The 26,864-nt window shown below is 38.0% G+C and overlaps 1 protein-coding gene and 1 pseudogene across 3 annotated transcripts in view; both read right to left on the minus strand.

The window, feature by feature from the left end:
• Window positions 1-26,864, minus strand: part of CHN1 (chimerin 1) — a 208,984-nt gene that overhangs the window by 36,493 nt on the left and 145,627 nt on the right. For all 3 annotated transcript variants that reach the window (XM_044242376.1, XM_044242375.1, XM_044242377.1), the window contains one exon: window positions 11,040-11,117. In XM_044242376.1, coding sequence (XP_044098311.1) covers window positions 11,040-11,117 — 78 coding nt within the window. The remainder of the gene's footprint in view (window positions 1-11,039; window positions 11,118-26,864) is intronic.
• Window positions 1,572-2,480, minus strand: LOC122902613 (annotated as a pseudogene).

The raw sequence follows: 26,864 nt of genomic DNA on the forward strand, positions 1-26,864 counted from the left end.
CAGAACCGCCTGCTTCCTAGAGACGGCCCTTCTCATTATGAACAAGTGCACTGTGCACGCACATCAGGCAGAGCCAAGAGCAGTGAGCTGGCCGTGGCACATATAAGGCTAGAGCTCCAAACAAAGGGAGTTCTAGAAAAAAGAGTGAACATAACATTTTAGACCTGATTTGAACAAATCCACTCACATAACTAGCCAAAACATTGTCATTTCTAACCCAACAGACTGAAGGCTATCCCCTAATATGACAAGCATCCTCAGACATCCATGGCCTACAAATGAATATATTTTAAATTTTTATGTCTGCATAATACTTAAAAAAATGCACCCAGCTCTATTTTTGTTCCCCAAAGAATACAAAAATATTTTTTAAACGAGCAGTTGATGATCCTTAGAAACGTAACATCACTGGGCTATTTCCCCTTTCCTTTCTAGCTTTCCTATTTTGTAACCAGATGAATGTTAAGATAATTTAAGAAGAGGGGTTAAGAAACCTGAAAAAAACAAAAACACTATTGGTATGGTGTTTATTAAAAAAATAATTTGTAGTGGTTTCTCAGATACCAGCAGTACTTGATAAAATATTTAAAAAAGAAAAATCAATTTTTTTGTGTTTTTTCTTCACTTAAAAAATCTTTCCTAGACCTATATTCCACTTATGCATGTATTGCTTCTCTCTGTCCCTTGGGCTCTTTGATGAAGGCAATTATATTTTTGTGTTATGTATTATTACATAAGAATAACGAAAGCTGCCTAATGATGACAGTAAGTATGTGGCGATATAGGGAACTTGGCAGCATAGACAGTAACCGGGTAAGGTGTCACACGACATGTACATATTCTTTAGTCACATGCTTTCACTACCTGATTAAAGCCATGGTAAACTTCCCTCCTAAGGAAGACTTTCTCTGAGGAATGTTGACATAGTAGGTCGCAAAGAAGATGAAGTAGGACGGTCTAATTTGTGAATTAAACAATGTTTAAAAATTAGAAATCTAAATTATTACATAGGTATCCTATTAGGTTACAAAGTAAGCAGAATACAATTAAGACTCAATCCTTAGTTAAATCTGGAAGGTGAGAAGGGAGAGAGAATAACAAGGGACTACAAAAACTTGCCTTTAACATACCAGTGTGTCCCAAACGTGCAAAAAACTCATCCTTGAAGGGTAGATGATTATGTGGACACACAGAGTATTAAGAGAAAAGAACTGTGGTACAGGGGACTTCTTGTGGTGTGTTCTTCCTATGGGTTTAGATCCTTATCTTGTTACTGCAATGAGAGTCACATGCCAGGCTGCTTCTCTCCTTTGAGATAAATTTTGGAGATGCCAATTATTTTTAAATTGAAGAGTAACCGACACGCAATGTTGTATTCGTTTGAGGTAAAAACACAGTGATTCGCTATTTGTGCATATTACAGCAGGATCACATTGTCCAGTTGCCATCTGCCCCTATACACTACTGTGGCAAGACTACTGGCGAGATTTCCCGTGGTGCACAGTTCATCCCCGCGTCTTGTGTATTTACAGCTGGAAGACTGTACCTCTTAACGGCCTTTGCTTATTTTGTTCATCCCTGTCGCTGCTCTACCCTACAGCAATCATCAGCTTGTTCTCTGCATCTGTGCATTTGTTTCAGTTCCGTTTGTTCATTTGTTTTAATGTGATTTTTATTTATTTTTTGATGTCTGATCTTATTTGTTAACTCTAGAAGATCTCATTGTTGACTGGCCTCAGGACAGCCTCAGACAGGACAGCCTCTGTCTCTTGGCAATCTGTTCTTGGACTTATTCTTTGGCCTCCTTCATTCTCTTGGCCAAAAGCTGAGAATGTTCTGCAGCCTCTTCCTTATCTTTCTTAGTACGCTATTTCCTCGGAGCAATATGCCAACATTTGTGTGGCAGAACACATGGAGTAACAAGACATGGGATTGTGGGGGCCCTGACTCTAGGTTTCTTAGCTTCTTTGTTTATGGGCTTTCTCCCAACATACTGGCAGGCATCACCTTCTTTAGAGGGACTGGAAAGTCCTTCTAAAGAAGGGATGCCTTCTTTAGGCTCTTCTGCACCTCTGGCGACATGGCACAGTAGAATCGGTGAGTTCAGGAATAGCCTTCTCCATTTTTTTTTTTTTTTAAAACAATGACTGAGTTGAGAACACCGATATTGGCATTCATAATTCAACGGCGAACAGAATAGCCTTTTCTCCAGTCCACCTCCGTTTGTAGCAGGAATGGCCCTTCCTCAGCAGCAGGTGGACATGGCCATGGATCAAGACACCCTGCTTCATGGGGAAGCCTTGTTTGTCATCGCCACCTCTGATTAGGATGGTGCGATCCTTCTACTGTTCACCCAGAGTGCCCGCGGCAATTTCTGTGGCCATATGTTTCGCATAAAAGGGACGGAGTTTGCGTTCATCATCTACTTCGATGAGTTTCTGGCAGCCAGTAACTGGGAAAGAAATGTTCAGCTTCATCCTAAGGCAGCCTGCTGCCTCTGAGGTGCCAGGGAAAAGAGCTGCTTTGATTTTAAATTCCACATATAATGAAATCCTATAGTATGTGTTTTCTCTGTCTGACTTAGCATAACACCTTATAGGCTCACCCATGTTGTTGCCAATAGCAAGATTTCATTTTTTATGCTAATATTCTATTTTACACACACACATATCCTACCCCACACCTTCTTTTGCCATTTATCTTTTGATAGATATTTAGGTTGCTTCCAATATCTTCACTATGATAAATAATGCTACAAGAACATAGGGATGAATAGGTCTTTCTGAATTAGTGTTTTCATTTTCTTTGCATAAGTATCTAGAAGTGGAAATATTTGTATTGCATGGTGGTTTCGTTGTTAATCTTTTGAGAAAACTCCATAGTGTTTTCCAAAGTAGTTGCACCAATTTACATTCCCACCAATAGTGCATGGGGGTTACTTTTTCTCCATGTCCTTCCCAAATCTTGTTTTTTTGTCTTATTGATTCTAGTCATTTGGACAGGTGTGAGTGATACCAAATTTTCTAAAACATATCAGTAGAATGGTTATAAATGCTAGAAATAATCAATACAGTGTTAGATGTAGTTATTTGTCAGAGGGTCTCACATTAAGATATTGGTTGGGAATAAGAATCAGAATTGGTTCTGGTAAGAGAGCCCAGATGTTTAAAAGTGACAACCCTAGGGGCGCCTGGGGGGCTTAGTCAGCTGGGTGTCTGACTCTTGATTTCAGCTCAGGTCATGATTTCAGGCTCATGAGAGGGAAAGAGCCCCATGTTGGGGCTCTGACAGCAGAGCCTGCTTGGAATTCTCTCTTTCTTTCTCCCCCTTTGCCCCTCCCCCCCACTCATGTGCACTCTCGATGTCTCACTCTCTCTCTTAAAAAAAAGTGACAACCATGTATTTTAATTTCAAGGCTGGCCTGACGTTCCTTTTATTTGCTTTTTAATTAAATAAAACAAATAGTACACTTAACAAGTTCTGTTGATAGTCTCCTAGTGAGAAAGACAAACTTCTGAATCCCTCTAAATTTTAAAACAGCATAAGCAAAAATAGACAATTGGGACTACATTTAATGATAAATCTTTTGCATAGCAAAGGAAACAATCAGCAGAGTGGAAAGGTAACCTACCGCTGGATCATAAGGCAGTTTTTAAAAAATTTTTTGAGGAACTTCCATACTATTTTTCATAATGGCTACATCAACTTACATTCACAGCAACAACGTACAGGGGTTCCTCTTTCTCCACATCGTCACCAACACTGGCCATCTTTTGTCTTGTTTCTAACAGCCATTCTAACAGGTATGAGGTAATATCTCATTGTGGCTTTGATTTCCATTTACCTGCTGATTTGTGTTGTTGAGCGTCTTTCCACAGACCTATTGGCTGTTTGTTTATCTTTTGAGAAATGACTATTCTCAGGTCTTGTGTCTGTTTTTAAATCAGGCTGCTTCTGCTATTGGGCTGTATGAGTTCCTTACATATTTTGGGATACTAACCTCTTATCAGATATATGGTTTTTAAATATTTTCTTCCATCCCATAGGTTGCATTTTCATTCCATCAATTATTTTCTTTGCTGTGCAGAAGCTTTTACTTTGATGTAATTCCACTTGTCTATTTTTGGTTTGGTTGCCTGTGTTTTTAGGGTCCTATCTGAAAAAATCACAGCCAACATCAATGTTTTTGCCTTTGTTTTCTACTAGTACTTTTATAGTCTCAAGTCTTATATTTAAGTCTTTAACCCATTTTGAGTTTATTGTTGTAAATGATGTGAAATAAGGGATGAATTTCTTCTTCTTCTTCTTCTTTTTTTTTTTTTTTGCATATAGCCAGTTTTCCCAGCATCATTTAATGAAGAAACCAGCCTGTCCTTATTTAGTGTACTTGGTGTCCTTGTTGAAGATCAGCTGACACATGGATTTATTTCTGGGCTTTCCGTTTGTTTCATTAGTCTATAGGTCTATTTTTATGCCAGTGCTATCCTGTTTTGATTACTGTAGCTTTGTTATACGTTTTGAAATCAGAAAGTACTGATGCCTCCAGCTTTGTTCTTCTTGCTCAAGATTGCTTTTGGTCTTTTGTGGTTCCACGTGAATCTTAGGATTGCTTTTTCTAGTTCTGTAAAGAATGCCTTGGGATTACGCCCGGAGTTGCATTAGCTCTGAAGATCACTTTGGGTAGTATGCACATTTTAGCAATATTCTTCCAATCCATAAAACGTGGGTTTCTCTTGGGTTAAGTATAACATTTAAAATTCTCTAGCCCCATAAAATGGATACAAAGAAGTAAAAGCAACTAAGTGCTAAGCTTGAGAAGTGTTTCTTTTTGGATTATGAATGGCAAGTAGTAACCTTCTCTGTACTTGAGGCATCATAACCGGCTCCTCAGCCATGCTCCAAACCCTAAAAAGGACAGACAGGGCTGAGGCTGAGAAGGTCATGATGCTGAGGGGTAGTGCAGAGGCCTGGACAGAAATGCATGGTGAGTCTTTGTGGTCCTCCTCACCACCATTAGGGACAGAGATAAAGAGCAGAGTAGCATGTGTTCATTATTTTTGACTTCTGTAGCATCTGATAAGTACTATACTGAACAGTAACAGCAACAGTGCCTACAGGGATCTTATAGATGATCTTATCCAATCTCCCACTTTCCCTCCATGACTGCCCTAAGGAGAGAAAAACCGCTGATCTGTGCTGACCTTTGTTATTTTTATCTTCTCTTGCAAGTGACCCACATTAAGAATTGGGAATTTTGTCTGTGTGTCTATATACAGAGACACATATAAATATATTTGTATAACCTAGAAATATATATATCTAATATATATATTTCTCTACATATAGATATATAGAGAATGTATAATACAGTATTATATATAATTTAATTTTCCATTTGAAGGAAAACATTTATTCCTTTAAAACAGCTGTCAGACACTCCATGTTCTTACCCATAGGAAGAGCAATGATGTCTAATAATGAGACATTCCAGGTTGCCTTTTCCATTAGTCATATTGCATTTAACTTCTTTTATAATGTTACTAATTCAAAACAGTAGTGAAATTTCTGAGCACTTAAAACATGAACACAGGGGCGCCTGGGTGGCTCAGTGGGTTAAGCCGCTGCCTTCGGCTCAGGTCATGATCTCAGAGTCCTGGGATCGAGTCCCGCATCGGGCTCTCTGCTCAGCAGGGAGCCTGCTTCCCTCTCTCTCTCTCTGCCTGCCTCTCTGCCTACTTGTGATTTCTCTCTGTCAAATAAATAAATAAAATCTTTAAAAAAAAAAAAAAACAAACAAAAAAACATGAACACAGATTCTCCAGTAAAATACAAGACAAGAAGAAGGTATTGTTTGACTGCATTTAAAAAACTCACGTAAATTCGATTAAAATTGTAACATTATGTGTCTTAAAAATCATTGGTAGAACCTATTTTTATGTTGAAATTTCCTGCTGCAGGAGAGGTGATTTCCAAATACAACAATCACTACCACCACCACAAAGAAAGTTTCCTCCTGTCACATTGTATGCTCATTTAGTCATTCAGCAGATGTTTCTTGAACATTTGTGTTTTACTAAATATAGGGACAGGGGAAGGAAGAGTGGAGATGAGTAAAGAAGTGGGGGATGGTAGTGGTGTGATGGTTGGTGGGGAGAGTACACAGGTACCCTAGTCGGTGAACAGGATAGTTCACTGTTGATATAACATGTTTTTAAAAAGTTTTCCTTCATATATAGGTTATTTTAATTCTTTTTAAAAAATAAACAGTTGCTTCTCAGCCTTTTGGCTAAGATCAAGTGTAAAAATAAACACTAGTATCTTGTCCTCATATGGGCCTTCATAAAGTTTTAAAAGTGGAAAATGAGGATTATCTTAACAAATCTAATACTTCTCAATATTCTCAAGAGAACTTTAATTTTTAAGCAGTCTCTATACCCACTATAGGGCTCGAACTCACAACTCCGAGATCAAGTGTTGCGCGCTCCAGCAACTGAGCCAGCCAGCTGTCCCGAGAGAATTATAGAGCTGTAAGGTCACTTATGGATCATGTAGTTTAACTCCACGTTTCATCCTAACTCTGTTTTTATTTGCTGGTTCATTTTCTGTTTATTCTCAAATGGGAATCAAATAAGGACCACAGGTGTTGGATCTGTCTGTGTCCTTCGGAGGAAAGGAAAGACCACTCTCAACAGGAGAGCTGGCCATTTCCACCCTCCCGTTTATCGGACAGCAGCACGCCTGCTCGGCCAGGATTGGCAGGTCCACCATTTTCACTTTAAACCCAGTAGGTCCTGACTCATTAATTTTAGTAAATATTACAAGGTTCATGTTATAGTCTTATTTAATTATAATATCAATTCACATTTCAGGATTCACTGCTTGCATATTATATTGGCAACATAAAGGCTGTTAATATAATGTCACATCTTTCTTTTCTATGCAGAATGCAAGTATCTGAGACTCGAGCATTAACCAGTGGCCACTTCAAGACTACCTTAAAAAAAAGACTAAAGACAGATTTTAAAATATTCTCTCACTCTAATTCTTAATGTTCTTTTCTTTAAATTACTTAATTTGTGTAAGTAGCCAGGTTTCTATGGTTGTTTTCACTATATGGAATCTTGATTTTATTTTATAGAGCTATCTAAATTATACTGAACGAGACACCAAATAGTTAAATCTGGAAGGAGTAAGAGACATGCGAGGATTTCACTGTACTCTGTGGTGCATGAAAATGCAACGGCTCTTGCATAACCTCTAACTCTGCCTGGGAGCTAAGAAAGAAGCAAGGGCTTCCTTTCACCACACAATCATGCCTGGGCTCTCAATTGCATCACGACCTCCGTACCTGGGCATGAAATAGCCTTGGTATGGACTCAGGAAAAAAAACCATCTAGGGGTAATTTGTTATAAGGAAAATAGTCATTACCAAGTACCTTATACCTACCAGGAGCTCAGTTCTGATGCAGAACCAGGGGCTGAAAGATCAAGCAGTCTGCCCAAGGTCATATAAATGCTAAGCAAGCTCCTGAGCGCCAGGGCTGGGTCTCAGTTATGATTCCATCCAGAGAACCTCAAATGTAGGATATAAGGATATAGTCATTGCTGCTGGAGTGCCTGTGTCTTAATGTCAGAGGTGTTTTGGTTCAGTTTTTAAGTTTGCTCAAGAAATTAACCCTGTACTCTCTCTCTCTCTCTGTTGTGTTAGGACAGGAGCAGTTCTTAAAATGAGAGCTTGCTTTGGTGAGTGCTGTGAAGTGTGTAAACATGGCGATTCACAGACCTGTATCCCTGGGGATAAAAATATATATTTATAAAAAATAAAAAATTTATTAAAAAAGAAAATGAGAGCTTGAGGGGTGCCTGGGTGGCTCAGTGGATTAAGCCGCTGCCTTCGGCTCAGGTCATGATCTCAGGGTCCTGGGATCGAGTCCCACATCGGGCTCTCTGCTTGGCAGGGAGCCTGCTTCCCTTCCTCTCTCTCTCTGCCTGCCTCTCTGTCTACTTGTGATCTCTCTCTGTCAAATAAATAAATAAAAATCTTAAAAAAAAAAATGAGAACTTGATCCAGGAAAGAGTTAAAATTATTTTCGCTCTAAGTTATGTTGACAAATTATAATCAGTTTTAAAGGATGTGGTACATTTGTTTTTTAAACAATGATCTCCCTACAAGAGACAATTGTTGAGATAGATTTTTTTTAATCAAATTCTTATAAATAACATCAGAAAAAATTTAAAAGGCCATGTTACATAACAGTAATTGGGAAGCCTTCCTGCTTCCTATTAAAAAAAAAAAATCTATTAAAAAAAATCAAAAAACAAAACACCTGTCTGCAGTTAGGCCTGGTTGATTTTTTTTTGGGATCTCAGCTTGGTGAGTACTTGCACCAAAGGTATAAGGTATTCTTGGCTTTACCTTCTGAAATGAGATCTGGCAGCTGTTCAGTGCCACAGAGCAATGTTACATAACAAGGCAGTTCAAGAAGCAAAAAAGAAAACCACATTGAAACGAGGCTTTTGGGCCTGTGGATAGCAAAATCCACTTTTACCAACAGAGAAATAGTCAAGGGCAATGATTATCATGATATAAATGCTCAGAGTTCTTTCCACCATAAATCTCTGAACTGTACACACTTACATATCACAAGCGTGACCTTTTAAGTGAACATCTGTGTGGGAGAGAAGTGCTCCTGCCACAGAGTCTGAATTCTTTGGCCGGGGGCATGTTCTCTGAAGTCGACTATGACTACCCCCCCACCTTTTTCTTTTTTATAATGCCACCCCACAGAAACATTTTTTAAATAACAAAGAATAATTTCAACGGAAGGAGTCAAATTCTGAGACTTCTGACCTTATTAGCAACTATAAAAAATATGTAATAGAACTTCACTGTCTAATATGAGCTCTTCCCGGAGCATAAATACTTTTTAAAAAGTACAGCCCACTTGATTTTAATTTTTTTTAGCTCCAGTGAAGGAAGCAGACTTCTTTTTAATGTGTTCTTTCTCTGTTTTTTGTGTTTTTTTTGTTTTCTTTTTTTTTAAAAAACACAAGCATCTGTATAGCAGTTTGGGTACCAAGCAAAGGGTCACAATTGGTCCCAGAGTCAGCACTTTTCCGTCTGTTCAAAATTTGCTCATTAAAGCCATGTGTTAAATTAAAATAGAACAATTATTGGAAAATACAACACCACCATCAAAAAAAAAGGGGGGGGAGAGAAAGGATGTGCTTGTTTATGCAAATCCCTGACCAGACTTACTATTTGCTTTTGATCAAACTTGACTTGGCACTAAAATGGCATCCTTTTTTTTTTTTTTTTAAAGATTTTATTTATTTGACAGAGAGAGACACAGAGAGAGAGGGAACACAGGCAGGCAGAGTAGGAAAGGGAGAAGCAGGCTCCCCGCTGAGCAGGAGCCCGATGCAGGGCTCGATCCCAGGACCCAGGGATCATGACTGGGGCTAAAGACAGACACTCAACGACTGAGCCACCCAGGCGCCCCTAAAATGGCATCCTTAATAGGTCAGTCTATTCCTGCTGAACACAGCAGAGGGGGCATCTTTAGAGATATATTTTTAAATCCCAGCCATTTCTAAACAGTATGCATAATTTCTTGCTTAGAAACTTCAGTGGCTTTTTTCGACTGAGCATGCATGTAACTTTATACTTGGGGTCATTCTCTTGATAAAAATCCTGTATGACCAATTTGTCATGCAAGAGGAGACTGAGGCCTAGTAACTTGCATGTACTGTTCAGGTTCAAAAATGGAAGAGGTGGTTGAGTCTGGATGCACATACTGAATGGTCTCAATTTCACTTAAAATCAAAGATACAGCTGAAAGGTAAGGTCCTGAACAATATATTTAAAGAGGGAGAATAAAATGGTATTTGTTTTACCTTGAAATATTAGCAATCTTCATACAGTCCAAACAGTTTCGAATTTATCCTTTATCCCCAAATGATATGGAGATCATAAAAATCTGTTCCTTGCTAAAAAAGTAGAGTGTATTAGGGGTGTGGTGATTAGCATTTGAGTAAAATAAATGCTAGTGTTAACAATCAGGACAAATTGCAAATGGGAAGTGAGAAGTACATCCTGAATGAATATATCTGCTGAATAAACAGAAGTTCAGGGATCCAGCCTATCTTCCTTTGAAACCATATGTCCTCCAACATTACTAAACTAAAGACAGAAAACTTGACCAGGTAACTCCTGGGAAGGGACGGTGGACGTACCGGTGCGTCCACCCGCCGAGCTAACTGGGTGTTCGTCTGCACAGCTTCCCACAGCATGTTTCCCCAGTCAGGCTGCTGAGGACCCAACTCCAAGGCCTTATATCCTGCTAGGTATGTAGGCAACTTGAACCAACACACACATCATCTTGACGAAAGATGATTACTAAAGTAGAGTTGGTAAAACACAGTGACACACTAATTAAACACACACACACACACACACAGAAAGCAATACTCAAAAAAGTAAAGAGAGGCTGCTTGAATCTGCAGGAACAGTCCTGGGGTAGCCACCCTCCTTTCATCATGGTCAATTCATTAACAGAGGAGAAAAGACAGAAACTGGGGAAATGCAGACCATCTGCTCAATCCAGATGCAACAACACACGCCTCTTACATCCAAAGCTTTTCACCAGAAAGGGACAGAGATAAGATCTAATCTTCTCATGAAATATCCGACAAAGGTAGTTAGACATATTTGCATCACAAATAAAATAATGTCAGAATCATTATTAAATGAGACCTTTTAAATGTCAGTCCAGACTTTTACCATCGAGTGTACATTGATTAAGCAGAATACTAAATCAGCATTAGAGAAAATGGAGTTGGGTTCTATTAGCTTTAGTCAGCTATCCCTTAAATAAAACCATGCTTAAAACATCTTCATTCCTTAAATAGCAAGAACATTTTAGTCCAGTCATCGTAGTTTTAAAAAAGACAGCAAAAGAAATTCCTTTAACGCTGTGTACTGCAAGCAATGGGCATTTTCTCTCTTACAAGAAAAGGTTAAAAACAAATATTCTTACCTTGAAATTGTGAACCTTTTCATATTTTGGAATTTGCTCGTTTTCTTTCAGAGTTGCTCTTCTAACAAGTGATGTCAACTGCGAATAAGCAAAGAGTTTCAGAGGTTGCCAGATTGTCACAGACGACTTTTGAGAACCCAGTTTCATTCCCAAGGCTGCTATCAATAAATCTTGCTGACGGCCCTCTGGTTTTGATTTGTGAACTGCAGCTCTGTTAGTTTTCCTACCCGACCAAGACTCTTTGGATGGCATTTTGGAATTCAGAAAAGAAATAAAACCTATATAGCTCTGTCTGCCGGTGAACTCTGTTCAGCTAACAAATGAGCATTCTGCCAGCCAGCACAGAACCCTAATCTACAGAGAGCTGCAGAGAAACATCGCGGAGAGGTGGAGGAGAATGATGAAGCACTTCTTAGAAAGAGGTCGACTAACCAGAAAAATTCTTCTTTCTTCCTTTTTTTTTTTTTTTTAAAGGGCTCTATATTTAAGCTTCTGAAAACTTAAGAGTCTGAACAGACATAAAGAATCGATGCTAATATACAAAACATTCAGCATCTCTCCATCCCTCTTTAAAAGCCATGCAATTTTGACATATGATACATTTCTAAAAGCTTCCTTCTCTATTCAATATGTTACTGTCCATTCTGGATGAAAGATGCCTACATACTGCCTGCAGTCAGCTTCTAGCAGCAGGCACCCTGTGGAGCCCCTAGCAGGGAGGGTGGGGAAGGAAGGGATTTGACAGGGAAGGCTGGATTACACTGGTCACCGTAGGGAAGGAGATAACCAATGAGGATCAAGCAACAGTATTTAAGTATTGTATTCCTCAACTCTGTCTCTTTTCCTCCCTCCTCTCCTGTAAGATTTTCTTGCTGGCTCAAGGAAAAAAAAAAAAATCGGTGGGAAGACAATGAGGGATGAATGAGTCATGCATTATTACAAAATGGAATATTTCTTTTACCTAATAAAAGCAAAGGAACATTAACAGGCAGCACCAGGTTTCAAAAGAATTTCCCATCACTGCCTGGTAAATTATGAAAGGCTAATCTCTATCCTCCTTTGTGCATTATGGACTGAGGTTAACTCACAAAAACCCAATTTTATTTAAGATGAGCAAAAGCTGGTAAGTATTTTGATGGAAAAAAAAAAAAGGTTTTGAACTGGTAGCACATGATTTTCATGCAGAATGAGCCGTGTGCATATAACACAGCTATCACCCTGCAGGGGTCAGTTTTGTCTCCCTATAAGGATTTTGTTGCGAATCTACAAGTAAATGGATCCAGTCTTTATTTTTATTATTAGTCTCAACATTCTTAATTCAAAGAGCTTGAGGCCAGCTGAGAATAATTTCTCATGCACACAAGTCAGAGATGCAGTGTAACTGTGCTTGTAGAACCCTTGGATATTTGTTTGCTGATATAAAAAGGGGGGAAGGGTGCTGGGTAAGAGACAAATCCAGCTCCATTTAAGACTAATACCCATACTTTTTGCTAAACTACTATAAGAAGCTGAAGTTTTCCCATATTGGTTCCCTAAACATCTCCCCTTTGCTTCCTCATGTTATGGTAATTAAGTTTAACCCATTATGGTTCTAATTGTTACCTTGTATTTAAAGAATCAAAAATTATTTTTAAATGAATTCAGTCCATTTGTTGAGCACAATTTATCTCAGATTTCATTATCTATAGGGGTATGTGTCCAATGTGCCCAATCTATAGGGGGTATGTGCAGATTCTAATTTAATTAGGACATGAAGTTGTTCTTAACCCACACTAGATATTAGAAATACTGATGACTGATTTTCTAAACATCCCCCAATTCTTTTATTTACTTGAGTATATAGTCCGTTCTTTTAAAATGACTTACTCTTTAAAAAAATTTCTGAGGGCATCTGGTTGGTTCACCTGGAAGAACATGGGACTCTTATTCTCAGGATTGTGAATTTGAGCCCCATGCTGGGTGTAGAGATTACTTTAATCTCTTAAATCTTAATTACTTTAAAAAAATAAACTTAAGAAAAAAAATTTTTTCAAAAATTTTCTAACAAAAGGCAGAAGTTAATATTTACATCTATAGGTATTTCATTCCCACAAATTTATACCATTTTGTCATTAAATAAGACAAAAAAAAAAGTTCCTGTTCTAAGAGAAAATACAAGGGAAAGAACTTTTTCCTTGCCTAACCTAAATTACTTTTTAGTTTAGACCTAGTTTGTCATGTGATGACTAAAAATACAAACACCAAACAGCCCTTTAGTCATGTACAACCGAAGGTGAAGTTTATCCAATTCTCAGTAGACACTAGAAAAACAGACTCCAAAGGCAAATTTAACAGTAATTTTTTTTCTCTCTATAATGTTTAACGCTCAATGTTTACTATGTCAAAGAAAACAATCACCCATGTAACTCAAAGCAGCCCCCCTCCCCGCAAGTATTTCTGATCAAGGTCCTTTGTTATAAATCATCCCCAGTTCTTCAACTGTAGTAACTAAAATTCAACCAATGCATAGAAAGACTGATGATAGAGAAAATTCACGGCTGGGCAACAGTGTACATTTTGTCTTTGAGAGGCAAGTCTGCTGTAGACTCTGCACAGTCACTTTTCTTCCCAAATAATTTTGGTACCTAATTGAGACATACTAGATTAACTGTAATGCAGGCAGCTACCCAGAGCAACAGGAGACAGAAAACAATGGCGAAGGAAGAAGTTCTTAGCTACTCTCAAAGAACTAGGGGATTTTGGTCACACGATGCCTTTAATAACTTGCAATAATGCAACTTCTGCATTAATTTTGCTACAATAGCTCTCAAGTCCTAAGAACTGCTAATTCTAAAGTTCAGAACTAACACCAATGTTCTGATGTTCTAGAGAGATATATACCGCTCATCCTTGTATTTATCTGGCCATATTTAGATAGCTATAGAATCTACTAGTGATGGCTATCATTTATTATTACGTATCCATGTTCCAGGCACCTAGCTAAGCACTTTACATACAGAATCCCATTAAATCTGCAGAAAGATGCCCATGAGGCATATGTTCTCCTCACTTCACAGCTGAAAGAAAAGAGGCCTACAAAAGTTAACTTCCTGCACGCCACAGCTAGTTGGTGGTAGGTAAAAGTTGGCTTTTTAAACATCATGCTTAGACATCGACATTGGAAAATGAGAGGGAATTTTGAAGTCTGAGGGTAGTCGTTTTCCTCTCTGATTCTCTTCAAGGTGGTTTTCTCTAGTTATTTTTCCCTTTCAATTTCAAAAAGCAGCAATAGATGGTAAAACAGAGGAAGCAATGAATAACAATGGACAGTGAGAAAAGCAGTAGTAATTAACAACCCTAGACCTCAAGTTCAGCACCAGTGTGTGCAACAGGCAGTGCAGCCTGCAAGGCTCCATTTCAGCACACCCTCCCCAGTGGGACCTTTGAGGGTCTGCACCAATTAGGTGTGACTTTACCCATCCGGGAACCTCTGCTCCCTTCCCTGTTCATTAATTATGAGATGTACCACATTCCACGTTCCTGTGTAGCTGTTCATATAGACTGAGTTTTACACATCTTAGTATAAACCCTGAATTTAACACAGGAGCTTACACAAATAATGGTCCATGAAATACCTGGGTAAGAAAACAAGACCAAATGAAGGTACCTATTTATATTGGGGGCGATATATTATAATAATTTATATATATATATTTATAAATATATGTATAATATATTATACATATATTTATAAATATATACATTTTATATATTATATATAATCCCATCTTTTTAATTGTAATAATTTATTAGATACCTATATGTTATCTAATAAATTATTACAATAAAAAAAGATGGGATTTGCAATCAGAGACACTTAGGTTTGAATCCTGACCTTGGGAGATTTGCTTGGTGCCCTGCTTACCTCATTTACACACCTAAACAGGGCAGTTTAAAAGAGATGATGTATCAAAGGGAAGAGACTGCCTAGTAGTAAGCACTCACTAAATGGTGGTATTACCAGCAGTATTTAGTGTTTCATTTTGACTACTCTTTGGCCTGCCTCAGACCTAACTCTGGCCATCCTTGATACTAATGGCACTTTTGTACATTCACCTAAATGAGGGTGATGAGCCTGGGAAAAGAAATGGAGAACAGGCAGAATCTACAACCCTCTCAGTTTCTACCTCTGTCGGTACCATCTGTAATATAGAGAAGAGGACTACATAAAAGGAACTACAAAAATGGTGTGTGTATAGTGGGAGGCAGTTGTGTGACGAATAAGAAACAGAAGTGGGAGGGACGCCTGGGTGGCTCAGTGGGTTAAAGCCTCTGCCTTCGTTCAGCTCAGGTCATGATCCCAGGGTCCTGGGATGGAGCTCCACATCGGGCTCTCTGCTCTGCAGGGAGCCTGCTTCCTCCTCTCTCTCTCTGTGCCTGCCTCTCTGCCTACTTGTGGTATCTGTCTGTCAAATAAATAAATAAAATCTTAAAAAAAGAAAATTAAAAAAAAAAGAAACAGAAGGGGGAAACAGGGGACCCTGGAAGGGAACAATTTGCTGTTTTTCAAATGAAGAAATTTCCACCACTGATCTCTCTATCCTGTTTGTCTAGTAATAATACTGAATTTATGCAAAACTAGTTTCTCATTTTCACCAAGTGTAGTATGACAGGACCAGGTTGTGGGCTGGACAAAAGTGCTGATCTTAACCCTGTCTTCTACTAGCTGTGTCACGTCCTGATCAAGTTACTCATTTCTTTCAGTCTTTGTTTCCTTATGTGTATAATTGATTAAAAGTACTTAGATTATAGAATTAGATGAGATAATATATGGGAAACATTTTGTATTATTCCTGGCACAGACAACAATCAATAAGTAGAAGTTTCCCTCCTTCTATTGTATCTGAGGACTTCTATTTCCAAGATCAGGGTTAATATAGTGGGACTGTGGGACACATAGAAGGCCCAAAACCACTGACCTAAGCAGTACAAGCTTCAGGTCAGGCTGTAATCAGGTGCTTTAAGGACACAACACAGGCATCACTGTTCTGCAATCCGTACCTTATCCTGTCCTGGCAATCTGAACCCCCAGGCTCAAACTCTGAATAATCCTTGTTCTGTCCACCTTCCCACCTCAAAACCTGCTTACAGGGAAGGGTCTTATCAATTTATTCATGCTAAGGTACAAATGACTGATTATACTTCCTTTTCCACAAATATCTGGTTTTTAATGTAAGACCGAAGACTTATGCCAAAGGAATAAATCTAACTATGAATGTCAGAACTCGTTAACAGTAAGAGTATTCTCTAAGAAACTGAAAGGACCTCACACAGAGAGCCACCTCCTTTGAATATCATGATGATACCACAGACTCATGAACACAATGTTCCAGTTAACTAAGTAAAGTCAACATTTCATCAGAAAAGCACCATAAAGGAATGTTCCAGCTGGCATAGCCCAGAGCTTGGAGAGATGAGGAGTAACGGGATTAACTATTGGGTAAACCTGGTTCAGGTTTAGCAAAATCCTGCAATTTCTATAAAATATTAATATTCAGATATTAAGAACACAGCTTTGATTTTGGGGGTCCAGGATGGTAACACAGGAAGACCCTGAACTCCCCGTCTGTGGACAAAGCACATCTACACTTATTTATAGAAGAAGCCCTCCTGAAGGACGGAGGGTTGACTTCACAGCTTCTGCACAACAAAAGCCAGACAGCATAGAGAACCACCTGACAGATAATAACAAAGGAAACCGCCACCCCTGAAACTGCAAACTGCAGTGGGAAGGAATAGTACTGAGGGGCTGTGAGCAGGCCACGGTTAAAAAAACAAGAGGGGAACTGGGTGGGGGGATGGCGTAACTGGGTGACAGGTATTAAGGCGGGCAATGATCTCATAAGCACCAGGTGTCACACACAGCTGATGACATCACTACATTCTACTCCTGAAACTCATAAAAAAAATTAAAAAAATAAAAAGCAACTACAATATGAAAGATCCAGCCCTAGAACTCTGCCAAATGGCAGTGGAGCTGCTGGAATTCTCTGAGTTGATGGGGCTGGTGAGGGCCATGGTCTATGTGCTCCTCCACCTGACAGCACGGACAGGAGCACAGCTGGCCTGCCATCTCAGCAGGCCCCGAGCTGCCCACACCGACCCAAGCTGTGCCACCTAGGTGGCTCTGGCACAGGATACACCAGGCCACCCCAGTTGGTGTTTGCTCCAGCTCCAGCTGTCTTACTGAGATGACACAAGCATAAAGCACCCTGGAGCACACCAGTCCCACACCACTTCAGCTCCAGATGTCTGCCTGAGCAACCCCAGTGCAGAGTGCTATGAGACCTCCTGGCTCCCACCTCCTTTAGCTCTAGCTGCTCACCAGGGCACCTCCTGTGCCAAGCATCCCAGGACACCCACAACTGCATCCATTTCAGCTGTCCTGCCAGAGCCCCCTCTGCACATAGAGCCCCAGGACCCTCCTCTCTCCCCATCTGTATGCACTTCAGCTCTGTCAGGGTGCCCTTTGCACAGAAAGCCCCAGGTCCCCCTGGCTTATAACCATTTCAGCTTCAGCTGTCCTACCAGGGAGCCCTTGGCATTGACAACTATGGGACGGCCCATCCCGTGTCCTCTTCAGTTCCAGCCATCCCATAAGGACAGCCCGAGGATCCCCAGTACATGCCAGCCAATCACAAGACACATGCAGTCTACACAGGGAATGACCATATACAAGACTATTCCTGCAAGCTTAGAAGTAGCTGTTCTGATTCATTGAAACAAACACAGAAAGTGAAGCAAAATGAGAATACAGAGAAATATGGTCCAAATGAAAGAACAAGACAAAATATCAGAAAAAGAATTAAATGAAACAGACATAAGCAATATGCCTGATAAAAAGTTTAAGTAACAATCATAAAGATGCTCATGGACTGGAGGAAAGAGTGGAAGAACCCAGTGAGAACTTCAAAAAGAGACAAAATATTAAAAAGAATCAGAGTTGAAGAATACAATAGCTAAAATGAAAACTACACTTGATGAAATCACTAGTAGATTAATAGAGGGAGAAGAACAGAGCAGTAATCTGAAATATGGGTTAGTGGAAAGTAACCAAGCTGAACAGTAAAAAGGAAAAAAAGAAATTATAAAAAGGAGGTTAAGGGATCTCTTAGACAACATCAAGTCAACAAACATTTGCATTATAGAGGTCCCAGAAGAAGAAGAGAGAGATAAAGGGGCAGAAAACTTATCTGAACAAATGATTACTGAAAACTTCTCTAACCTGGGGAAGGAAACCCCAGGTTCAGGAAGCAAACAGAATTCCAAACAAGATGAATCCCAAACAAGATGAATCCAAGGACGTCCACACCATGACAAACAATCATTTAAATGTTTAAGATTGGGGTACCTGAGTGGCTCAGTGGGTTAAGCCTCTGCCTCCGGCTCAGGTCATGATCTTAGGGTCCTGGGATCGAGCCCCGTGTCGGGCTCTCTACTCAGCCCCTCTCTCTGCCTGCCTCTCTGTCTACTTGTGATCTCTGTCTGTCAAATAAATAAATAAAATCTTAAAAAAAATTTAAAAAAATGTTTAAGATTAACGGTAAAGAGAACTTTAAAAGCAGCAAAAGACAAACAAATAGTTACACACAAGGGAACCCCATGAAGCTATCAGCTGATTTTTCAGCAGAAACTCTGCAGGCCAGAAGAGAGTGGCATGTTATAGTCAAAGAACTTAAAGAAAAAAACTTACAGCCAAGAGTACCCTACCCATCAAGGTTATCATTCACAATGGAAGGAGAGGGAGAGTTTCCTACAAAAACAAAAGTTAAAGGAGTTCATCATCACTAAACTGGCCTTATAAGATGTGTTAAAGGAACTGCTTTAAGTGGAAAAGAAAAGGTGATAAATAGAAAAAAATTATAAATGAAAAGATGTAAAATAGGACAACATATACATAAGATATGGCAGAGGAAATAAAGTAGTTTTTAAAGAATGTGTTTACTTTAAACTTAAGTGACTATCAACTTGATATAGATTAATATATACTTAGGATGTTATATATGAACCCAAAACCCACAGTATCTACACAAAAAATAAAGAGAATGAAAGGTAAGAATAACAGTCAAGCATCAACCAAAAAGAAAGAGAGCAAGAGAAGAACAAAGAAGTACAAAAACAACCAGAAAGCAATGAATAAAATGGCAGCAAGTAGTTAGCTATTAATAATTACTTTGAATGTAAATTGTCTAAATGCTCCAATTGAAAGACATAGGGTGGTGAGGGTGGTGAAGTGGATATGGATAACGAAACAGGATCTATGTATAGGCTGCCTAGAAGATACTCACTTCAGACCCAAACACACATAGAGACTGAAAGTGAATGGAAGGAAAAAGATATTTCATGCAAATGGAAGTGGAAAAAAAGCTGCAGTAGCAAAATCTAGACAAAAGAGACTTTAGAGACTGTAACAAGAGACAAGGGCATTACATAATGATAAAAGGATCAATTCAACAAGAAGATATAACAATTGTAAACATTTATGCACTCAGCATTGGAGCACCTAAACACATAGAGCAAATATTAAAAGACATAAAGGGAGAAACTGACAGTAATACAATAATAGTAAGGGAGTTTAGTACCCCAATTACATCAATGGATACATCATCCAGGCAGAAAATCAATAAGGAAACAGTGCCCTGAATAACACATGAGACCAGATGGACTTAACAGATATACACAGAACTTTCCACCCAAAAAGAGTAGAATACACATTCTTTTCAGGTGCACATGGAACATTCTCCAAGACAGATAAAAGTCAAAAAACAAGTCTCAATAAACTTACGAATACTGAAATCATATCATGCATCTTTTCTGATTATAAACCTATGAAACTAGAAATCAATTACAAGCAAAAAACAAAACTAGAGAAAAACCACAAACATGTAGAGGCTAAAGAACATGTTACTAAAAGACCAATGGGTCAATAAAGAAATAAAAAAAAAATACATGGAGACAAATGAAAATAAAAACACAATGGTCCAAAACCTTTGGGATACAGTGAAAGCAGTTCTAAGAGGGAAATTCATACTGATACAGGTCTACCTCAAAAAAAAAAAAAGAGAAAAAACTCCAGTAAACATCTAGATTTACACCTAAAGGAAGTAGAAAAAGAAAGAACAAAGACTACAGTTAGTAGAAGAAAGGAAATAATGAAGATCAACGCAGAAATAAATGAAATAGAACCTAAAACACAACAGAAAAGGTCAATGAAATCAAGAGCTGGGTCTTTGAAAAGATAAACAAAATTCATAAACCTTTAGGCAGACTCATCAAGAATAAAAGGGAGAAGACTCACATAAGTAAAATCAGAAAAGGAAAAGAAGAAACAACCAACATTCAAGAAATAAAAAGAATTCTAGGAGAATACTATAAAAAATTATATGCCAACAAATTGGGCAACCTAGAAGAAATGGATACATTTCTAGAAACATACAAACAAAACTGAAGCATGAAGAAATAGCAAATCTGAACAGACTAATTACTAATAATGAAAGAGAACTGGTCATCAAAAAACTCCCAACAAATTAAAGTCCAAGACTGGATGGATTCACAGGTAAATTCTACCAAATATTTAAACAAGAATTAACACCTCTTCTCCATAAGCTGTTCCAAAAATTAGAAGATAAAATTTCCAAATACATTCGTTGAGTCCAGCATTACTCTGGTACCAAAACCAGACAAAAACACCATGAAAAAAGAAAACTGTAAGCCAATATCCCTGATACAAAATATCCTTGATCATAAAGGCAAAAGTCCTCAACAAAATATTAGCAAACCATACTATACAATACACTAAAAAGATTGGTCACCACAACCAACTGGAATTTATTCTGGGGATGCAAGGATGATTAAATATTTGCAAATCAACCAGGATGAAACACCACATCAACAAAATGAAAGATAAAAATCACGAATCTCTTGGGCTGCCTGGGTGGCTCAGTCAGCTAAGGCTTTGGCCCAGGTCATGATCTCAGGGTCCTGAGATCCAGCCCTGCCTTGGACTCCTGGCTTAGCGGGAAGCCTGCTTTTACCTTTCCCTCTGTTGTTCTGCCTCCCAGTGCTCTGTCTCTCTGTCTCTCTCTCAAATAAATAAAATCTTTAAGAAAAAATCATGATCATCTCAAAAGATGCAGAAAAAGTATCTGATAAAGTATAATATCCATTCATGATTAAAAACCCTCTACAAAATAGGTCTAGAGGGAACATACCTCAATATAATAAAGGATATAAAAAACACACAGCTAACATTACACTTAGAAGTGAAAAATTGAGTTTCCCTAAGATTAGGAAAAAGACAAGAATATCCACTCACCCCATTCATTCAACACTGTAGTGGAACTCTTACCATTGCAGTCAGACAAGGAAGAGAAACAAAAGGTATCCAAATTGATAAAGAAGACATTGAACTGTCACTGTTTGTAGATGACATGATAGTATACATAGAAAAACCTAAAGAATCCACCAAAAAGCTATTAGAAGTAACAAATGAATTCAATAAAGTCACAGGAAACAAAACTAATACACAGAAAAAGGTTGTGTTTCCATATACTAATAATGAGGTAGTAGAAAGAGAAATTAGGAAAACAATCCCATTTATAATTGTACCAAAAAGAATAAGATAACTAGGAATAAACTTAACTAGGGAGGTGAAAAACCTATACTCTAAAAACTAAAAAACACTGATGAAAGAAATGGAGGATGACACAAAAAAATGGAACAATATTCCATGCTCATGAATTGGAGAATTAATATTGCTAAAATATCCAAACTTCCCAAAGCAATCTACAGATTCAATACAATTCCTATCAAAATACGAAGAGCATTTTTCACAGAACTAGAACAAATAACCCTAAAATTTGTATGGAACCACAAAAGACATCAAAAGCCAAAGCATTCTTGAAAAAGAACAATGCTGGAGTTATTACAGCTCCAGAATTCAAGATATACTAAATATCTGTAGTAATCAAGAGTACAGGACTGGCACAAAACAGACACAAATCAATGGAACAGAACAGACAGCCCAGAAATAAACCCATGCTTAGATCTCCCATTAATCTATGATACAGGAGACAAGAATATACAATGGGGAAAAGACAGTCTCATCAATAAATGATGCGGGGAAAACTGGACAGCTACACGTAAAAGAATGGACTCTTTTCTCACACCATATATAAAGATGAACTGAAAATGGAGTAAAGTATACTCTAAATGTGAGATCTGAAACCACAAAACTAAAAGAAAGCATAGGCAATATCTCTTTGACATTTGACAATATCTCTCTGACATATCTCTAAGACATAAAGGCCTCAGCAACATTTTTCTAGATGTGTCTCCTCAGGCAAGGGAAACAAAAACAAAAATAAACTATTGGGATTACACCAAAATAAAGGAAACCATCAAAAAAAAAAAAGGCAACCTACTGAATGGGAGAAGAAATTTGCAACAGACATATACAATAAAGGGTTAGTATCCAAAATATATAAAGAATTGACAGAACTCAACACCAAAAAGCCAAATAATCTTATTAAAAATGGGCAGAGGACATAAACAGATATTTTTCTGAAGAAGACAGATGGCCAAAAGACATGAAAAGATGTTCAACATTACTCATCATCAGGGAAATGCAAATCAAAACCACAATGAGGTATCATGATATACATGTCACAATAACTAGAGTCAAAAAGACAAGAAACATCAAATGTTGGTAAGGATATTGAAGAAAAGGAACCCTCATGCTCTGTTGGTGGGAATGTAAATTTTTGGTGCAACTATGAAAAACAGTATGAAGATTACTCAAAAAATTGTAATACCATATGATCCAGAAATTCCACTATTGGGTATTTATCCCCCAAAGTTGAAAACACTAATTAGAAAAGACACATGTACCCCTATGTTTACTGTACCATTGTTTACAGTAGCCAATATGTGGAAGCATCCATCCACAGATGGAAAAAGATGTGAGATACACACACACACACACACACACACACACACTGGAGTATTACTCAGCCATAAAAAAAAGAATGAGGTCTTGCTATCTGCAACAACATAGAGGGTATTATGTTAGGTAAAGTGAGTCAGACAAAGACAAACAACATGATTTTACTTAGATGTGAAATCTAAAAAAACAAAACAAAACAAACAAAAGCAGAATTAGAACTTACAGAGAGAACATACTGTTGGTTGCCCAAAAGGGAAGAGATCGGCAAAATGGGTAAGGAGAAATGGTAGACACAGGCATCTAGTTATGGAATGACTAAGTCACAGGGATGAGATGTACAGCATAGGGAATACAGTCAGTATATTACCATAGTATATGTCACTGTAGTAACATACAGAATTGTCAATTGTACAATCACTATGCTGTATACCTAAAACTAATGTAACACTGTGAGTAACTTATTCAATTAAAAACAGCTTTCCTAACCTCCAATATCAAGTTGTATCCAAGATTTGTGGATCCAAGCAAAGCTCACCCTAGATACACAGATTATTCATACCTTTTCTCCTGAATTATAATTTATAACCTAATTTTTCTCTCCATTAGAGCCAAGAATGGAATATACTGCAAGGTACTTAGTGACAATATGTCACATTACATTAACTAATAATTGTATGTTACCATACTAGGAAATGCTTCAAACAGATGATGTAGGTTAGTTGTTAAAACAATCAATAAGCTAGATGTTACAACTCTGACTTTGTATATGGTGAGACAGAAGCTTAAGAAGGTTAAGTACCTTGCCCAAGGTCATTCGGTATATGGAAGGAATAGAATTTGAACCCAGGCCTGTGTGACTTCAAATTCTGTGTCTTTCCTCTAGAACTGTCCTGCTTCTCAAATTATCTTTTGTTAACATGCAATTCTGAAAGGCTATCATTTGAATAAATTTCTAGGTCATTTAAATTCTGGTACCCTTTAGATCCCTAGCTATTTTAGTATTGCTTTCATTAGAATTTGGAGTATCTACCATATTCATCACTTAATAAAAATTTTCAAATACATTTTAAGTCAAACAGTAAAAACATCTATACAGAACTTAATAAATTCCTTTAGTTATGTTAGGATAAATAACTTTTTATGTTGCATGGGAAACCCTTACATTCTGCTAGGGCTCTAAATTTTTATGCTACTGGCATCAGTCACATTGTAATTCCTAACTTCGTCTTCATTACATAGCTCCTCTAGCATTAACATAATATCCATCTAAACAGATAATAAAGCACATCAGTACACTCAGTTCAGTGTATAATAAATTTAAATTACACGAACACGGACACCACCAAATTCTGTATACTCTCACATGTTCCCTGACAGACTCATATGCAATAATTTTAAACACAGGACAAAGGAAAACATAATGCAAACAAAAAAGTACAGCCCTGTGTTCCTTATTCTTTCAAGAAACAACAGAAACGATCAAATTTTCCAAGCAACAGTTTGGCGGGAGTGTTTTGCACTCTGCACGAAGAGCACCAGGCCCGGAGAGGGGGTGGAATGGCGCACAGCCCGGTTTCCAAGCCTGGCTCTGACTGAGAGAAGCCAACTCACTGAACTTTTCCAACTCCTCCACTAAATGAACTCTGTGGCGTTCTCTGTGTTTGTAATAGAAAATCAAAGGAGAAAGGAAGGTTCCTACTCATTCAGCACACAGGGGTATGAAGACTTGGGTGGGTCTACTGGGAAAGACCAGCTTGGCCATCTCCATTTCCCCACAAGACAGCTCTGACTAATTTACTACAGGATTTTTTCTGGGACCCAGTCTTGTAGGCTCAGAAACTCAAGGTGATCATATTTATTTCTCAAGACAGAGTGACATTATAATACCAAGCTCATAAAACTGATATGGTAAAAGCAGAATGACACATCTAGTTTATAAAGGTATGAGATACAATTATCATAAACTGGGTGACCAACATTCTTTCCTCTGCTAACATACCTATACTGGAAACAAAAAATGAGTAGGATGCTGATGAGAAAGGAATCAGAGCAAGTCAAGTGGGTTACGTGAGCTGGTACTGAACGCAGAGGTTAAGCCTTATCAAGCCAGGATGGCCCTGCTCATATACAAGAACGCCCAGTTAGTGGGGCTCCCTCATTTTTGACCACTGCTTAGATGGACCAAGCAAATTCCACCTCTTTGAATCTTTTTCCAGGAGTCTCTTTATGATGGTTTTGCATACTTCTGTTCAAATATCATAAATGGCTATTTTAAAGAGAGTTCCTAAACCACAGTCCCAAGTTTTCACTTACAAGTTCTTAAAGGACACTAGATTTTACCCCTGATGTATTGATAACAATTCATATAATAGGTGCTTTGGAAAAATAAAATAAATGGAAGATGTTTTCTTATCCTGAGTTATGTAATGACAAAGTAATATATACATGTAATATACATAAAATTACCCATTACACATTCTAGTCTAACACCCTCCAATATTCAGCCACTGGCAACAACCGGTTGGATGCTGCTGATCACAACAACATTCTTTTCTGGTTGTTCTTAATGAAAAGCTCAAATTGGCCTCCATGGGAAATTCTCAGTTTTTCTATCTCAATGAATTTTTCCTAATGTAGGAAAGGTTATCATTGATTTCTTGATTTTTGGTTTACCCATATTTTTGGTATATTATCTGCAAGACTTAAAGAAACACTGTTATTATTCAGTAACAACACAGATGAAATTAGAGGAGCACAAACACCTTGTGAATAACCATAGCAAAACTCTTGAATCGCAGACATTTCACATTTCCAGAAAGCTTTTAGTTACATATTTGGAAATTACAACTAAAATGCCAACTCAGACCTATATAATGAGGAGTATTTTCAGATTTTAAACTACCACGTGAGGTTATTTCAAACTACTGCGGTCCAGTAAACATTTCACAATCAACAGCGTTATCACAATAAAAATTTAGTTTTCTCCTTCCTCCAGTGACTTCCATGGACTAGGCTGGGATGAAGTCCTTGTGTTTTGGTTATTTTAAAAAGGACGTGTACCAACTTACTTAAACTTAAGGTACAAAAAGCTTATTTCCTTTATGTATAGTCCAATTAAAATATTCTAATTATAATTTATTTTAGTATTTAAAAGCCTCAATAAAGATAAACTCTGACACATGGTATGAGGTATATTTGTGAACACATACCATTCAAACATACTTATTTTGAAAACCTGTTTTTATTATTTGAACATGGTGAGAGTGGCCTGAAGGCAAAAAATTTAACTTACCTAACAATTACCCTGAGAAGAATTGCAAGCATGGGCAGAATTCACAGATGTGTCCATTGTTCACCTCAGTGCTAGATGTTAACGTGTTTTCTTGTAATGATACTGCCATATGGCATGTTTTACGTCAAGATAATGATGTTTAAAAAAAAGTAAAAATAAGGGCGCCTGGGTGGCTCAGTGGGTTAAAGCCTCTGCCTTCAGCTCAGGTCATGATCCCAGGGTCCTGGGATCGAGCCCCACGTCGGGCTCTCTGCTCAGCGGAGAGCCTTCCTCCTCCTCTCTCTCTGCCTACTTGTGATCGGTCTGTCAAATAAATAAATAAATAAATAAATCTTAAAAAAAAAAAAGGTAAAAACAGCCTCTTTCTGGGCACTTGTTAAAATCAACCTTTTATATCTTGTCTATAGTATTTCATTTTCTGAAATTCTTACTAGTTCAAAGGATCCTAATGAAATTAAGAGAGAACTTTAATCACCTCTAACTTACAAAAGATAGATTCTTCTACACACACACACACACACACCCCTTACATATTTTTTTTTTTAAAGAT

The sequence above is a fragment of the Neovison vison genome, chromosome 3 (genome assembly GCF_020171115.1).
Source record: "Neovison vison isolate M4711 chromosome 3, ASM_NN_V1, whole genome shotgun sequence".
NCBI classification, from domain to species: domain Eukaryota; kingdom Metazoa; phylum Chordata; class Mammalia; order Carnivora; family Mustelidae; genus Neogale; species Neogale vison.